Here is an 18,281-nt window from a genome sequence, read left to right on the forward strand (position 1 = left end):
ATGTGTTTTGTTTTTGTCTTATCTTGTGCAGGCAATCTTTATCTTGTCCTGGTTCTCCTGATCCTGTTTTGCCTTCTGGGATTGGCTGCGATTAGTGTCTTTTGGTGCCGCTGCAAACATAAGCTCCTCCCCACCAAAAGCCCCACCCTTCCTGCTACCCAAATATGCATCAAGTAATCATCTAAATTCTCAACTGTGAAACATGTACATGCAGTGATCATGTATTTGGCACTTCTTGCCTTAGGAAATGTGTTATTTTCTCTTCTTGTCAGTGTTCCAGACACCCCTGAGAATAAAAGTCACACAACAGGTCACGCCAACCCAGTGTTCCGGCCAAAGAAACCACATACTGATGAACAGGTGTGAAGTTGTTGTGTTGTCAGCGTGGGTTCGCAGTATATCCATCCAAAAGCAGTTTTGTGCATCACTGGCTTTGTTCCAACAGCAAGCAAAAATGTCCTGTATCCAACTCAATCCATTTAGTTGTTTGTTGTTCAAACAGCAAAAAACCTCATGGAACCAAATCCAAACCCATCCATATCAGTGCTCTTATTAAATAAAACTAAGACTATTAAAAATTATTTTCATTAATTGAAATAAAGCTGAAATAAAATACTAAAATAAACAGATGAAAAAAAAACTATACTTCAAACTCAAATGAAAAATTGGAAGTTACACTCAACTTTACGCTATATTACTTTAAGGACTGACAAAACTACAGCTAAACAGACCGGGCTTATAAACACAAAGGAAGTAATCAGGAGAACAGAAACAGATGGGGAGTAATCAATTAACTAAACAAGAAAAGGAATATGACCAAATAAGGAAAACTCAAAGGAAACAGAAGAATAGAAGTCCATGACTGTGACAGCGCGTTGGATTTTAAGTAGTTTATCCTGTCATTTTAGACACAATGAAAACTAACCAAAGCTTAGAGAAAAAAAAACCACTGAAGATACTTAAAATGTGTGAACAAAGATACCCATGAATATCAATATCAGGGGTTGAATATCAACCCATTATAAAAATGCAAACTGACATGAGCAGAGAGAATTAAAAAAAAATCACTTTTCCTTGTCTCCATAATGACAGCGACTCTTATGTCTCTTGGCATTCATTCATTACTATAGCAACTAATGTAGAAATACTGAATATCAATCTAATTTGATTACTTACAAGATGACAGTGTGGAAAATACATTTGAATTGGTGCAGCCATTGTCACTGAAAATGAACCGCATTCCACCATCCCAGGAATCCTTGTGAAATGTTTTCATTGTAATGATGAATTCATTATTTATATTGATATATTTGCATTCTTCAGGCTAGTCCTCGAGCGAGTCCAACAGGTCCACCTAGATCCAGACATTCTGTCGTTCGACCCACTGTGAAACCTCCTCCAATCCCAGCCTACGCTGCACACAAGCAAAGTTTACAACATTCAGAGCCGTCCCAGCAGTCTCCATCAGCACCACCCAAACCAAGACCACTACCACCCAACAGACCCCCTCTACCCTGTCCCATAACCAAACCCTCCCGGGGTGCAGAGGTGAGTGTCTTCCTCTTGTCCTGTGTCCTCCTGAGCAAATGCACTTCTTGATCAGTCATGCAGTGCAATACTTCTTAACAATTAGTCTAACTGCACACTTGCAGTGGATTTTCTTAATTTTTTGGTGTGCCAAGCAGGATTTTTAATCAGTTAAATGTGTTGTGTTTCTTCCAGATGCTTCCTAAGAATGGCCTGCCAGTGTCTCCAGCCATGTTGCAGAAAGGGAAATCCAATCTGATGCCCCCTACTGGGCCCTTCCAAAATGTCAGGTAATCACAAGGGAGAAATTATACTGTGACATGGGACACTAGCATAATGTTAGTAATAATAATTATTGTTACTAATCATTATTTGGTAACACTTGATGAGATTGTGTTTTAGGTTCCAAAGGGAAGTTTCTGCAAAGAGCTGAGTCGCAGTGAAGCTCAATGGAGCGATATATCGATCAACTCTGAACCTTTAAGATGTCCTTAAGAGTGACCAATCAAACTGCCTCACTCCCTTATTGACTTGAACACAGAATGAAGGATACCTTCCAACTTTTTTCAGGGGGTGCAGTTCCACTACTCCTGTGCCATATGTTGCATTTGCTTTTTTATGTCTATTAATTACAGAGACCTCAGAGAAAAGAAAAACAAAAAACTATGAAGGATGGCATTATAATCTAATAGGAGCATGGGTCATCTGAATGAATATTTTACAACAATAATATGAAATGTACATTTATGCATGCAGTATTAACAGTAGTAAGTACATTATATTCATAGAATGAACTGGAAAATGGGAGCAGATCTGTCCAGTCATGAACTAACTTGCACTGTCAGTTCAATTTAGTTCAGTACTATGGTTAATCTGTGTTTGGGAAACAGCTCTGGAAAGGAATATCCAAAAAATAAATAAATACATAAATTCAAAAATAATCAAGAAGACTGTTGTCGTAGCAATAATAATTCAAAAACTCTTATGAATTGTATAGCACTGTCTTCTTTTTTAGGTTGAATTCTGTGTAGTCATATAATATTTATAATATGTACTGTATTAAACATAAAAAAGGTTGTTTGTGATGATGTTGGATAAGAAGGGTTTCAAATTATATATGGTGCTTTCTTTTTGATTTCTTAAAGAAGAGAAACAAATATTCTTTAAATAAGATTTTAGATTACGCTTGATTAAATGTACTGTTTAACACAGATATTAACCCAGGGAATATATTCAGGTTTAAATAACCTGTAAACATGTACACGTGTATCTTAAATTTATTATTATTAGTAGTATTTTTTATTTTATTTTTTTATTTGTATTTTTTACCGTGTCAGTCATTTTGGAAAAAATGCTCTTCACAATTCTTTATAATTTCTCCTTGCATAATGTTTTTTGAGATCTATGACCAATGTGGTTTTCCGTCAGATTTTTCATGTTGTAGTTATTCAGACTGTTAAGTTTTAAAATGTAATGGTGCCTTAAAATTGAGTTTACTTGAATGTTATTTTATTGATAATGTTGATCACGGAAATGTTTATGTATTGTGAATGTAAAGAACAAGAGCCACTGTCATTTTATTTGGCTTAAATTTTAGTTTCTTTATTAAAAAATAAAAAAGGTTGTCCTATGCAAAATGTTGTAATTCAGTGCCTTCCATGTGACGTTAGAAATAAATGTTCGTTTTATCTTTATTTGATTAATCTTACAGGTGCATCGCAAATTAGAATGTCGTGGAAAAGTTGATTTATTTCAGTAATTCAACTCAAACTGTGAAACTCATGTATTAAATAAATTAATTGCACACAGACTGAAGTAGTTTAAGTCTTTGGTTCTTTTAATTGTGATGATTTTGGCTCACATTTAACAAAAACCCACCAATTCACATCTCAAAAAATTTGAATACTTCATAATAAAAATTAATTTAGTGAATTGTTGGCCTTCTGGAAAGTATGTTAATTTACTGTACATGTACTCAATACTTGGTAGGGGCTCCTTTTACTGTAATTACTGCCTAAATTCTGCATGGCATGGAGGTGATCAGTTTGTGGCACTGCTGAGGTGGTATGGAAGTCCAGGTTTCTTTGACAGTGGCCTTCAGCTCATCTGCATTTTTTGTTCTCTTGTTTCTCCTTTTCCTCTTGACAATACCCCAATGATTCTCTCTGGGGTTCAGGTCTGGTGAGTTTGCTGGCCAGTCAAGCACACCAACACCATGGTCATTTAACCAACTTTTGTTGCTTTTGGCAGCGTGGGCAGATGCCAAATCCTGCTGGAAAATGAAATCAGCATCTTCAAAAAGCTGGTCAGCAGAAGGAAGCATGAAGTGCTCCAAAATTTCTTAGTAAACTGTTGCAGTGACTTTGGTTTTCAAAAAACACAATGGAACAACACCAGCAGATGACATTGCACCCAACATCATCACAGACTGTGGAAACTTAACACTGGATTTCAAGCAACTTTGTTTTCCAAATGAAATACAAAACTTGCTCTCATCTGAAAAGAAGACTTTGGACCAATGGGCAACAGTCCAGTTCTTCTTCTCTTTAGCCCAGATAAGACGCCTCTGATGTTGTCTGTGGTTCAGCAAATTCCTTGACACGTCTGTGTGTGGTGGCTCTTGATGCCTTGACCCCAGCCTCAGTCCATTCCTTGTGAAGTTCACTCAAATTCTTGAATTGATTTTTCTTGACAATCCTCATAAGGTTGTGGTTCTCTTGACTGGTTGTGAATATTTTTCTTCCACACTTTTTACTTCTACTCAAATTTAGGTTAACATGATTGGATACAGTACTCTGTGAACAGCCAGCTTCCTTAGAAAGGAATGTTTGTGGCTTATCCCCCTTGTGAAGGGTGTCAATGATTGTCTTCTGTACAACTGTCAGATCAGTCTTCCCCATGATTGTGTAGCCTAGTGAACCAAACTGAGAAACCATTTTGAAGGCTCAGGAAATATTTGCAGGTTGTTTTAAGTTCATTAGCTGATTGGCATGTCCCCATATTCTAATTTGTTGAGATAGTGAATTGGTGGAGTTAATTGGTTTGTTAAATGTGAGCCAAAATCATCACAATTAAAAGAACCAAAGACTTAAACTACTTCAGTCTGTGTGCATTGAATTTATTTAATACATGAGTTTAACAATTTGAGTTGAATTGCTGAAATAAATGAACTTTTCCATGACATTCTAATTTATTGAGATGCACCTGTATTTTAATCTTTAATCTAAATTAATATTATATATATTATTATTTATTTTTCTTATTCTTATGATTTTAAATAAGAAAACTGGTGTAAATGCTTGGAGAATATTTATAATTTTTTCTGCCTTAAAGCTGAGTTGCACGTTCGCATGAATTACTGCTTATATTTCTGTAATGTATATTTTATAATAAAGTTAGTTTTTGCTTATGTCATCGACCTAGGTGCATCCACTGATCTATATATCAGAGCCTGCTATACCTATATTCTCTATTATAGATCAGTGGGTGCATCACAGGTTTTCTCCTCGACTTCTGACTTAGTTTGTTATTCTCATACTATGCGTAGCCTACCTACATTTAAAACGAATTGTTGACGCCTCAAGGTGAAAACTTGTGTCGGAAGTCAACGCCCTCATCCGTCTGCGGGGGACTTTTATTTAACAACTTCCTGTCCGTCAGTTTGCCAGTACGTGTTGTTCTGTTCTCGAATCTGGATTAGACGCCGCTGCGCTCGCTCTCAAAACCCAAATTTAACGAAGATTTATCAGTGTTTTTCAACTTCATCAGCATACCACCGATATTTAATTTAATAAACATGGACCAGATGGAAGACCCCGCTGGATCAGATAATAAACGAGCTATAGAGCGGAAAAGGTAGGTTCAATCTTGTAAAGAACGGCCTGTTTAACGTTAACAACTAAAAAAGATAAATTAAAACCAGTAAGTTATATCGCTGTTAAATGTCGAAAGATGTATTAACGTCAATATATGACATTATTATGTTACTATCAGCTATTAAATGTTGCACATTAGCTGTTGAGAACGGATAGCGTTAGGTGTTTCTCTTTTAATAAAAAAGTATTACAGCACTTATTATATTTTTTCCAAGTAACGTTACAGTACATTAGTTGATGTCTCCACTATTTTTTTTTTTTCTGGGTGGTGATAGTTCCCGGGTAGACTGTTCAGATATATATATTTTTTTCTGATATCTAAGATCATTGTTTCTTGTTGAACTAGTGCAAGCTGTAACGTTACAGACCTGCGTCATGGTGTTTTGCTGTATTGCTATTATTTTGTAGTACATTGATAAAAGACCATGATATAAAATTTCCAAGGGAGGGACCTGCATTTTTATGACGCAGCACTGGTTCCATATTAAACCGCTGTTTTCTTTCCCGTTTCTAGGAGTTGAAGATGCCAAAGGAAGACTTCAGAGAGAACAAGCTTTCAACATCCATCACTTCGTCCCTCCTCTCATCCCCTAAACATCAGACACCGGTGGAAACGGTTTGTAGTTATAGATCTGTGATCTATACAAACTGCAATGTCATATATTATTGTTAGTAACATTATTATTAAGTAATATACTGATCATGTATCTCTTTGTCCCTGACAGGCCTTGGTTTAGCCAGAGACCTCCCCCCAATACTCCATTTAAGTCCAGCAGTTTCATCACAAGCGTTTCGATGGGAGGTAATGAAGGAGGTGGACGGGGAGGAGAGCGATGGAGCCTCTTCGGGGTGCGGCCTGTCGTGCAGAAATCCCCCACTGACCCAGGATCAGAAACCAACAAACCTGGCAAGAGCCTGTTATACAAATAAATTATTTTAGGATTTGAAGATGCCTAATTATACCCGCAGATTTTATATTTGTTCTGCACCAAGATTATTTTTTTATTTTGTTGCATCATTTACTATATTATTAAATATATTTTACTGTATTTATGAAAATTGCTTCTGTACTACTATTTTTCTCTTTACACTAATATAGTGTATATGATCGCTGGGGCTTGGAGAAATTAAAATGATATTAACATCATGTGTATTGTGAAAAGCGCTGTATACATTTTGGGAAATTCACAATAAGACCAGAAACGTGTTAATGTAAACCTTTTTTCCTGCTGTTTCCTGACTACAGGGGGATTCATGCTGCAATCGTACTTTGGGGTTCAGAAGTCCAATACAATAGATGGCATGAAAACCCAAATAAACCTCTCCATTGAAGATCCCGCCAATTTAAAATCTCCCAAGATGGAGATGAGCAGCGAGGACGGAAAGAAAACATCCTGTCACAGACTGAGACATCGAGACATGAACATTCTCACTCCTTCTGGCTTCTGAACCTCACAAGTCTTGAACTCTCCGAAGCTTCCTCGCCTTTTATGTACACAATATAGCACAAAATAGCACTTGCTATTTTATGGTCTCTTGTGAGTAACACCACACGACTTATCCTGTTTCCCCTTGTAACCTTAATAGAATTTCCCTTTAAATTAGATAAGAGCTGTAAAATCTCTCAAATTAGTGCCAAACGTCATTGATAGTTGTTTTTATGTCCCAGCACCCCGAAAATAATTTTTTTTTACATTTTGAATGTTTTTTAAAATTATTATTATTACTGTGTGCTATGACAAAGTTATTGCTTTTGATTATTGTGGTTTAAATCTACTACAGTAAAAACCTATAGAAAATATCAAAATATGCATAATTATCAATAAGCTTGTGTTTTTAGGTGTAAGATGCGCTCACAGGTACATCCGTTAACAGTAAATCAGAATTTTGTGGACCATTTTGAAAGCTATGTATACTTTTGTAAACATGTTTACACAGCATTTTGCATTAGATTGATGGATTTGATCAGTGCCCGTGTTGTAGTTATATAGCACATCAACAGAATAACATACTGTTGCGCACATCTGTTTATTGCCACTGTAAAACATACAAATCTAAAAGTCAGATTTGACTAAACAGTCAGGTATCCATCTTTCCACATAGTTGAAATATGTTTAAGTGCCATTTTTGTGACTTAACTGAACTGCTTATTTAGTTCAGGTTACTAATTTATTTTATTAATTGATGACATTAATGTGGTATTTTATGTTGTGTGGTTCCCTGTGTGCAATAAGTTTGTATCAGCATGCTGAAAACACGTCTTTTCTATCACTGGGTTTCACACACAATCTTTTTCTTTAGTTTTGTGTTATTTATTCCTTTTTTAAACAACAGTAAAGTACTATTAACATGGTTTGCTGTACATTCTGAAGCTGGAATCATTTAATTGTTGCTGTTTTGCACATTTGTAGTGGAAATGCTTTGGCTTTACAATATTCCACTCTGTTCATGTTATAGTTTGTTTTCTGTAGTGCTTGAATTCTGTTTTTAGTATGTTACATTTTGTAAGTTTGAAGTGGCTTTTGCGTCTCAGGCCATACTGTTTAACACAAGTCACGTATTGTATTACCATTACATATTACCTGTTCATATTGCTCAGTTTGGGTATTTGATTCCTATAATAAAACATGGCTGTCAAGCACAATAAACAATTTTGATTGTGATTGTATTTGATTTATTTGAACACTTTAATCATGTTATCATTATTTTTTGTTTTATTATGATTATTTCAATATGTTCCCTGGGGTAAATCTTAATAGTGTTTATAAATGCTTCTGTAAGTAAAAAAAAAAGCTTTGCATTAACAGTGCTTGAAATATTTCAAAATAATGTTCAAATTTGATTCTAACTCAAAATTTTCAACATTAAAGATATGGGAACGGCAGGAACCGCACTAGCAGTAGAGTTCCCATGCATAATCTCCATCTGTGTCTTATCTTAAAAAAGGACTGATAATTTTGTAAATGGAGTATTTTGGGAAGTGAATATATAGAATAAAAAAAAAAATCATTTTTTTCTCAATATTCACATCTTAAATCTACAACCGTGCTGAATGACAACCCAATGAAATCCAAGCCCTGGAAATACAATACATTAAATATGAGCACTGTTAATGCAGTGCATTTTTTTTTTTATTGTTTCAAAGACTTTTGTCATTGATTTACTTCATTTTCAACCCTCATTTGGACCCTTTTAATCAGTTTTCGATGAGTGGTCCCTTTAAGGCTTGACAGTAAACCACCAGTTATGATTGTCTAACATCGTTGCATAAACCGTATCAATGCCCCCTTGCTTTAGCAGGTAAGTACGAGTTTTAAAGAAACATTCCATCCATATAAAACCACAAACAAAGCATTGTGAAACTCTTTACTCATGGTTTTCGATGCAGCTGGTGGTACATCACATTCAGTTGGCTGCTTAATCTTTCAAAAAGACATTCTTTACGAACTCTCCATTAGCCTACACTGTGCCTCATTTACAAAACAATCATTAGTCAAATGCTCTGCATAAACACATAATCCGCCTACAAGATGTCCTGTTGTCAGCAGACTGTAGCACGTTTAGTACAGTACGTCAGAACAATGGGTTAGATTTGCTTTTCCTCTGGTGTAGACAAAGGTGTGAGCTGATTAGCACACGTGGGCAGGGTTTATAAATGATTATATGCAAATATATTTGTCCTCGTAACATCACAGATCCCGCAATATTTTAGGTAATTTTAGCTTGATTAAATGCTTTATTTATAACGAGAAAGATATTTAAGCTATAAGACGAATCTTGCACAAAGACCTTTTATATGCCAAAATCTTCCAAAACAACAACAACAAAAACAACAACAAAATATTGATTTTCTTTTGTCATGACCGGTTTAATTACCTTGGAATCTAAAGTCAACAGGAAACTGCACTCTTACTCATTACTTGCGCAATGTGACATACTTCCAAGTGAAACGGAACATTCATGCAATTATGAAAAAGAGCAGGATTGAATTACATTCATCAGGAACTGATTTGATCATGAAAAGTCTCAGAGAAACAGTCTGCGCTAAATGTAAGTTTACGGTGGATTGTGGAGAATTTTTGAAACAGCATACTTTTTGATCGTGACCAAGGTCAAATGAAAGACTACTAGTTGACTAGTTTACTAGTAACAAACTTTCATTTCCATTTTATGAAACATTTGAAAGCAAACCAATCTGTCAGGCAATCAGTAAGGCCGTTTTCCTTACCCCATACAAACTATTAAATACAAATACTGTTTCAGCAGCAAAACATCTTCAAAATAATCTTTCAATATCTTCCAAATCAAACATTGTTTGTGTTGAAAAAGAAGAAGAAGAAAAACAAACACCTGTAAAGAAAGTCAAAGAAAAAACAAAAAGTTAAACGATAAAATGTTTCCAAAAATGTCCTCCCATTCGGTTTTGTTTCTAAAATGGTGCTATAATGTTATTGGTCAATCGTAAATCACAACATAGTAACACTGAAACATTCTGCCTGCCATAACACCAAAGACAGGCTTATAAAAATTCATAAGCATTATCTGTAACATATATTTTAAGCATACAGTATAAGAACTTTTACATGATCTGGCCACCAGTTATTTGATTATTAACAATAAATATTTCAGAAAAGCTTATGAAGTATGGTTTTAAATCCCTGAAAAAGGGTAAACCATCATGGAAATGTATGCTGAACATGCTAAAATGTGTAAAAAAAAAAGTATTTTCTCTCTGATATTGGAAAACCAAAGAAAGAAAATGAGATTGATAAAATGGAATCTCTAATGTTTTCTTTGCCTTCATGCTATGAAAGATCATAGAGCAATACTTTGTCAAATAAAAAAAAATAAAAAAACAGCCTTAAACTTGAGTCCTTGCAATGGCTGAACTGAGGTCATGAAAACACCTCCAGTTTCAGCCATCTGTAAAAAGCACATCAGTATATATCATAAATTATTATGATCAACACTATGGAATATGTATCAAGGATTGTGATGTTAAAAACAAAGACAAGTAGTCAGAGTCAACATATACTGTATCTCATATAAAGTATCACAACAAATGTGAGCAACAAAACTTAGTATTAAAGAAAGTAGTATTAAAGAAAACAAAATAAACAGGTACAATATAACACACTATTCTTGCTCACTATTTTGCTGCGCTGATTTAAAACAGATGTAGTATTAATTGTATTATTTTATGGTCAATTATGCATTAATAAGTAAATGCTCACCATCCAAATGTCTTTGGGCATCGATTCCTGATGCTTTGTGTTTTTGCTTGCGGGTTAAAAACTACAAAAATCCAAGCATTAAACAGTAACACATAAGAAATAAATCTTGACTGTTCATTAATATTCTCAAAATAATGATCTGTTCGGTATCATCTCCATGCCAAAGCCTCTTATGTTAGGCTGCTGTTGCTGTCCTATGGAGCAGCTGCATCCATGAGGCAAATCCCTGATCTCTCATCTCTCCAAGAGCTCAATTATGTTCCTCCATGAAAAATATTGACCATAGTGAGGACTGTTTGCACCCTCGTTTGACCTGCGTATTGAGGACCGTCAATATTAACCAGTATTATTGAGATGGCGTCACTTGAGGGACAGTAAAGTCATTTAAACTCATTGGGTTCTTGAAGAACATCAAGGCTGGGAGAGACGTTTCCTCTTGAGTTTTTGAAGCATTCCCTGTTCCTTTAAAAACAAAAGATATGATGCAAAAATCTCGTATTGGCACTAGTTGAGCGGGTCAGTCCAGCATGCCCATGCAACATTCCCCGAGCACATTACAGTCATCTTATGGTGAACAATACTGTCCATTTATGCTCCAGGAATAAAAAATAATAAAAAAAATCACACCAAAAAAGCAGCATCCACTTTATGAAAAAATAACACTGATGAATGTACATCGAAGTCTCTGGTCTTTATAAAATGTAGAAATATTTAACAAGTAAAAAAGCTGTATGAAACTGTAATATATATCACATCAATATGTACAGACGACATGCCTCAGGTTACACATCACTGCAAAAGAACAACAAACAAACAATATTAGTGATGAGCAAAGCCAAATCCAAAAGTGCAACATAAAAGAGTTGTGTGGCATGTGTATTTATACACACTGCAGTCAATTGTTTTCAATAGGCAATTGTTAAAGGTGCCATTTGCAAAAATTGAGGTAAAAATATCCAAAAAATGACCTACACGCATCAAAAGTATGAGAAGAAATAAGGGCGATGATGTCATTAAAAAAATGTCAAGTTATAGTGCTGCAGAGATATCAACCTTAATTAGCAGTAGCATTACTAGCCCCGGCCCGACAGGCTTCGTAATACCAGTTTCGGCCATGGGAGGCGGTATGTGGGCAACATAACCACCAGCCAACCTGCAATACACTAATAACTCGCACGGCTTGTGGGTGTACTTATACCTGATGTCAATCATGTGGAAAGTACAGCCCACTACATTTCAGTTCAGGGAAGAGAGCGGAAGGATGACTTAAGCCCTTGGCAAGAGACCACCACCCGCTACAGGGAAACAACCGCGCTCGGAATCACAAATCAAATCCGATAAGAAAAGGAGCCGAACCAGAGTAAACATCGCCACTGCTTTCAATCTCTGGAGACAACTGATGGACCTGAAAGAAATGAGGTTCGACACCGAACTTGCAACATTTCTTTTGGATTGGTAAGTTAGATGCTGTTAGTATTTCGCTAGAAGTTTGTTTTATATGTTTGTGTATTTTTTTTCCGGGAAGTTATAACATAGAAATGTATCGAAGGCTGTTCTATAAACGTGCTAATGTTAGCGATGGCTAACCGTAGCTGCGTTTGATAATTAGCTAGCTATAACTTACCCATTTTTTTATATCATAAGTAACCTGCTCTAACTAGTCTGTTGGTCTCCGTGTCCTCTTTAGTTCGTGGTTTTTCTGTACGTGAGAAAATTGATGTGTGGCGTGAAAGCGTGTGAAAAGAGTCAATTGCGTGTGTCTCACGGTGAATGCTTGAGAGTTGGCAGCTCTGGTTACGTTGGTTGGCGCTAGCTTGGTCAACATCAGCTGTCTGATGTTGACCAATGATGTTGACAGAATGCTGTCTGTCAAATTAATTTAATTCAAATAATGTATATATACAATTCAATGTAATATGAACAAAACGAATATGAACATATTCACTGGTAAAGGTGAAGGGGAGTAGCTTGAAGATGTCATGTTTCAAAATCACTTGACATCACCCAACGTTCCTCTGGAGGCAAAACGTCCTCTTATAGCAGCGGTTCTCAACTCCAGTCCTCGCGCCCCACTGCTCTGCATATTTTGCACGTTTCTCTTTGCTAACACACCTGATTCAGATAATCAGCTCGTTAGAAATGAACTCCGTGCATGAACTGTTTTTCAAATTTTCATTGCTCCCTACTCTCTGAGCAGGGTAAATCTATTGAAGTTTACCTCACATCGAAACATTCATTCACTGATTTGTGCTGTGCAGCGTCTTTAAACATGGACAACTGTGACATCATATACCTCTGTAAATCAATACAATTTAAATTCACGTCTTGCACACTTCAATGCACTTTGATTGGAACATATAGCTATGTTCACTTCGAACTGGAATCATGGCTGAATATCCTGTGATGTCCACTTCGCAGGGCACTTATGTTCGAATAGAACAAATGTCTGAAGCGCTAAGAGAAACGTTCAAAATGTGCAGAGCAGTGGGGCGCGAGGACTGCAATTGAGAACCGCTGTCTTATAGGCTTCGGCTATGCTCTAGGGTTGTTGTAAAGGTAGGGGCGGAGCATAGAGACTATGCCGTTTCTCGTTTGTTACTCTAGAGTAGACCAATTCACTTTATTGAGGCATACTGCCCCCATCTGGTATGGAATGTGGAGTATGACTTGATTTTTTTGCCAGATATGACAGATGGCACCTTTAAAGTCACATACTGTACATGAACTGTACAGACATGGTTATGGAATATTCAAGTATCATAAATATAATTTTTTACTGACCTTGTGCCAGCAACCTGGTATTGGAAGTCCATCGGGACCCTTAAACAAAAAAAAAAAAGTAGAAAAAATAGTATGGGTGTAAGAGCAGTCAATTAAATTATATATTTATTTTAACAAATTCACGTTAAAGTGGTGTAAAAAATTATCAGTTTAAATTTTTACAACTATCTGTAAGCAAACACTGCACACAAAATCCTAATAATTATTTTTCTAAAGAAAAAAAATACATTAATTAAATGACATAATTTTTTTAAATAAGTAGACATCAACCTAAAAACTCAGCAAAGAATCACATAGATATTTACATGCATGCTTGCAAAACTCATCACGAAAATGCTGTGTTATGAAGTAAAATATTAATGACACTTTGATTGCTAAGTTACAATGTTTCTCCTCAAACTTTGTTAATATTTTATAAATCAGTTTGGGCTTTATTACCTTTGAGTAAAAGTTAATAATCTCTAATTATGTGTGTTGTATATACACTATCGTTTAAATGTTTGAGTCGTAAGATTTTATATTTTTATTTATATTTATTTGCTCACAAATGGCTGCATTTATTAATTAAAAACAGTACTGTTGTCAATTCTAATTTATAATATTTTTTTATAATGTTATTATTATTATTATTATTTTTATATAATTAATTCTTGTGATGCAAAGCTGAATTTTCAGCATCATTACTCCAGTCTTCAGTGTCACATGATCCCTCTAATATGCTGATATGGTGCACAACAAATATTTCTCACTATCAACGTTGAAAACAGTAGCTCTGATTCATGCTTCTTTGATGAATAAAGTTCAAAAGAACAGCATTTATCTGTAATAGAAATGGGATGTAGTCTGTGCAGTTACTTTTTATCAACTTAATACATTCTTGTTAAATAAAAATGTATTTTAAATAAATAAATCTCACTGAGCCCAAACATTTCATGTACCAGTATGTTTATGGTATGTTTATGGCAGACATAGGATAGTTTACAAGGAGTAGTTAAAAGCTGAAAGCAGGAAGTGTCAGAAATCTGCTTTCTGAGAGAGAAAAGAGAGAGAAGCAGACAGATATACTGTACCAGTGGGCAGGGGGCCTCAGGGGCCGGCGGCCCCGTTTCCACTGCCTCTTTTTTACATCCATCAGTTCCCTGTCAGCGAAGGCACACATATACAATATACACTCCCATAATGACTAAAAACAAACAATACACACACACTCACGCTAGAGACCAATCAAAGAGTAACTGAAACAGAACATCAGCCTATAGAAACATACAGAAGAAAGGTGAGGAAAAGTGGAAAAGGGAAAAAGATGTCTGTGAAATATCTGTGTTCCCAGGTGGGCACACTTTGTTGTTTCTGACAGAATTACCCGGTATGTTTTTTCAGCAGTATCAATCTGTAACACATCAACACATATAAACATCTGAAAAGTAGCTATAACACGCACCACGGGACAGGGCTGGTCCAGACCCGGCGGCCCCTGTTCGCCTTTCTTTCCCTTTAGCCCTCTCTTTCCAACAGGACCGCGATCTCCCTGTGAACAGGATGATCAACAAGACCATTTTAAGTTAAGGACTATGTACAGTCAGTAAATAAATAAGTGTCATGTTTTTTGAACATGTATGAAAGCTTCATTGATAGCCAGAGGTAAATATGATGCAGTACCTTCTCTCCTTTATCTCCACGATCACCCCTGTCTCCCTTAATGCCAGGAAAACCCTACAATAAAATGAAATAAAAATTACATTGTGATGTATGTATGAATGAATGAATGAATGAATTAATGAATAAATAGATGAATGCTTACATCTAATCCAGGTTCCCCTGGTTTTCCCTATAAAAGAAAACAAAACTAATTTTAGCTAAATATAAATATATATTTTTGTGTGGCCTATCTGGAAAATACCAGTGTAATATTACTTTACAGTTAGGTTTAGGCATTACATTTGACATTTATCAAATCAAATCAAAATTAATTCATAAAGCATTGATAAAAAAAATCATAAAAACCACAGAGTGGTTAAAAAAAAAATCCATAAAATATAATAGATAAGAAGAATGAAATAAACACCACAAATACATCCACATAACCTAATGGTCATTTGAATTTATGATTAGATTTACCTTTTCACCCTTTGTGCCGGGAAGACCAACTAATCCTGTTGCTCCAGGGGGCCCCTGAGGACCATGAAGGCCCTATAAAACATAATAATAGGTATTAAGATGTTATGCGTATGGATAACATCATAATTATAACTAACATGCAGGCCAATCTTAAATATATTGCAATATTACAACATTACATTGTATTGAATTATTGGTTTTGTTTTAAAATTCTAGACTAGTGCATTATGGGATTAGATGTGGTCTCACTTGTATTCCTGCAGCACCATTTTCTCCCTTCTCTCCTTTAATACTCTCCCCTGGATCACCCTATGAGAGATCCAGTACACCGTTAGACTGATACACTGCATTGAGTCTGAGTTACTGGATATCTCCAGACATTTATTAGGGACTTTAAAGCACTTAAGTTCTGTCAGGACAACTCTCGGAGGGATTGGCATGGTAATGTAGATTACAATGTTAATGTATTTGGTCTTGGCGGAATAAATCTGCTACGCTGCTGCAGAAGAGCAAGTATTGAGACTTGCTACTGTTAATTCATCTACAACATGCTGCTGTGAGCATGTAAGCAATATTGCTGCTGCAAATAAAACATACATGAAATAACTCCCATATAGCATGCATGAATCAGATCGTAGCAGATCTATACAGGTGGAGCTGGGGAAGGTGAAGGGTTTCTAAAGCAATCTGCAACAGCTACGGTAAGCCCTAGTCATATATTTGAATCCTGAGCAGCGAGCTCATTGGCTATCGAAACAGGAGAGAACCAATCAGCTGTGCCATGTGAAAATGATGTCATTAGGTCAGATTGAGATAGACCATCTAGAATTTCATGCCAGAACTCTGTATTTAGGTTTCTGGTCACATGTGTTTTATGACAAGACAAAAGTTTGATAAACCACTACATTTAGGAACACATACATTAATAGACTGATTAAAATCTGAATAAAATAAAATAACACCTACTTTGGAGCCTGGCAAGCCACGATGACCCTAAAACACACATAATAATTGTCACAATTTTTTAATGGTGTTATGATATCACTCTTAAAAGTCGAGATCTTACAGATAAATGTTAAAAAACAAGGGAGAGTCAGGTTAAAGGGATAGTTCAAAATGTAAAATTCTGTTTCATTTACTGTATGAGTCTTATGTTGAACATAAAAGAAGATATTTTGAAGATTGCTGGTAATCAAACAGTTGGTGGTTCCCATTGATTTCCGTAGTAGGAAAATAAATACTATGGAAGTCAATGGGAACCACCAACTGTTCGATTACCAGCAATCTTCAAAATATCTTTTTTATGTTCAACATAAAAAAAAAATAACTCATACAGGTTTGGAACGACATGAAGGTGAGTAAATGATTACAGAATTTACATTTTTGGGTGAACTATCACATGTTTATCATATGTAACTAAGTACAGTTACATATGTGAAAGTGAAAAGATTTGTAAAATTGTCATCAGTGTTCATATCAGCCATCAGATGTCATCAAATGAACTGAAATCATACTATCATGCATGTATAAAATGTGCCTCACCATGTATCCAGGTGGTCCTGGTGGACCTGGAGGCCCTGGTGGTCCAGGTTGTGAAATCATCTGAACCTGTAGACAGTCATAAAATCACATCTAAAGATAACTGTACTCTTAAGACTAGAATATTAATCAATGAAAATGTGGGTGCAATTGTTCTGACCAGATTGTCCTCTAGTATAGAGTCTCCTTTCTCTCCTTTCTGCCCATCCATTCCCTATGACACGTTTGAGTAATATTATAAATGATAGAAACTAAATGAAAATAATGAATAGATTTATAATTTTGAGTACTTACAGAGGGACCAGAGAGGCCCATTTCTCCCTTTTCCCCCCTCTCTCCGGGTTCACCAGGCTCTCCAGTGTCTCCCCGTTCACCCTGATGGTCAAATCAATCCAAATATTGATAAGCAACTCATTTACATTAATCTCTGAGTAGCTCATATAGGTTCTATATAGGTGCTTGTCCTTGCAAAATTATGTATATTTATATAAAATTAAACAAAACAACTGGTATACTTCTAAAGTGGTTGAACCAATTATCACCTTTTTGCCATCAAGCCCAGCAGGCCCAGGCAAACCAAGTTCACCCTGTTTGGATGAATGAAACATACAGACGTTCAGAATTCATATTTCTCCTGATACCATAAACTAGATCAAACTAGAAGGTCTCTGAAAATAACGTTCTAGCACAGTCTTTTTGTGTCTTTTAAATACAATAATCATGGAACCAACACACTAACTGAGCCACTCATTAACAGATTTTGATAAAATTGTGAAATTCACCTTTACACCTTCTTTTCCGGGCGGTCCCGAGGGTCCAGGAGGGCCAGGTGGTCCCTGTTTGGTAAACAATAATTCAAACTTATAAAATGGTCTTTTTGCAAAACCCCCTTTGCATTTTAAGAATCACAAACCTCTGATAGACCTCATTTTACAACTGCTATAAAACAGGAAATTGTTGTTCCAATTTAATTCTTCATGTGAAAACGTGGAGTATGAGAGCAACATCCTGAACGATGTTTAGCAATGCTGATGGCATTCTATTATTGCTATTCTTTCGACTAAAACATACCATAATTATGGCTGATATTTTTTCATTTCCTTGTCACCATATTCAGTGTATCTGTACAATGTGCGGTCACGGTCTTTGGTTCGATACACATTTCAGACTGATTATACTGTTGATAGAGATGACCACAAAGCCTTGC

General features: G+C 35.7%; 2 protein-coding genes and 1 long non-coding RNA gene across 4 annotated transcripts in view; 2 read left to right on the forward strand and 1 right to left on the reverse strand.

Annotated features, from left to right (window-relative positions):
• The window catches only part of LOC132113874 (disintegrin and metalloproteinase domain-containing protein 19-like), a 30,005-nt gene extending 26,668 nt beyond the window's left edge, over positions 1-3,337 (forward strand). Inside the window, exons 19-23 of one of the 2 annotated variants that reach the window (XM_059521911.1) lie at positions 32-173; positions 273-360; positions 1,324-1,548; positions 1,723-1,817; positions 1,918-3,337. In XM_059521911.1, the coding sequence (XP_059377894.1) occupies positions 32-173; positions 273-360; positions 1,324-1,548; positions 1,723-1,817; positions 1,918-1,960 (593 nt within the window). In that variant the 3' untranslated portion in view covers positions 1,961-3,337. The remainder of the gene's footprint in view (positions 1-31; positions 174-272; positions 361-1,323; positions 1,549-1,722; positions 1,818-1,917) is intronic. The other variant, XM_059521912.1, reaches the window with a different exon arrangement.
• Positions 3,338-5,058: 1,721 nt separating this feature from the next.
• Positions 5,059-6,309, forward strand: LOC132113875 (uncharacterized). Its single transcript, XR_009425222.1, has 3 exons — positions 5,059-5,382; positions 5,917-6,018; positions 6,128-6,309. It is a non-coding gene; the product is annotated as an uncharacterized LOC132113875 (long non-coding RNA).
• Positions 6,310-10,143: 3,834 nt separating this feature from the next.
• Positions 10,144-18,281, reverse strand: part of LOC132113883 (collagen alpha-1(XXIII) chain-like) — a 138,268-nt gene continuing 130,130 nt past the window's right edge. The window contains exons 19-32 of the mRNA XM_059521919.1: positions 17,857-17,910; positions 17,617-17,661; positions 17,369-17,449; positions 17,235-17,288; positions 17,078-17,143; positions 16,502-16,528; positions 15,785-15,844; positions 15,536-15,607; positions 15,219-15,245; positions 15,077-15,130; positions 14,859-14,945; positions 14,488-14,556; positions 13,418-13,456; positions 10,144-11,098 (exon numbers count right to left, since the gene is read on the reverse strand). Coding sequence (XP_059377902.1) covers positions 11,048-11,098; positions 13,418-13,456; positions 14,488-14,556; positions 14,859-14,945; positions 15,077-15,130; positions 15,219-15,245; positions 15,536-15,607; positions 15,785-15,844; positions 16,502-16,528; positions 17,078-17,143; positions 17,235-17,288; positions 17,369-17,449; positions 17,617-17,661; positions 17,857-17,910 — 786 coding nt within the window. The 3' untranslated portion in view covers positions 10,144-11,047. The remainder of the gene's footprint in view (positions 11,099-13,417; positions 13,457-14,487; positions 14,557-14,858; positions 14,946-15,076; positions 15,131-15,218; positions 15,246-15,535; positions 15,608-15,784; positions 15,845-16,501; positions 16,529-17,077; positions 17,144-17,234; positions 17,289-17,368; positions 17,450-17,616; positions 17,662-17,856; positions 17,911-18,281) is intronic.

This window comes from Carassius carassius, chromosome 33, assembly GCF_963082965.1.
Source record: "Carassius carassius chromosome 33, fCarCar2.1, whole genome shotgun sequence".
Classification (NCBI taxonomy): domain Eukaryota; kingdom Metazoa; phylum Chordata; class Actinopteri; order Cypriniformes; family Cyprinidae; genus Carassius; species Carassius carassius.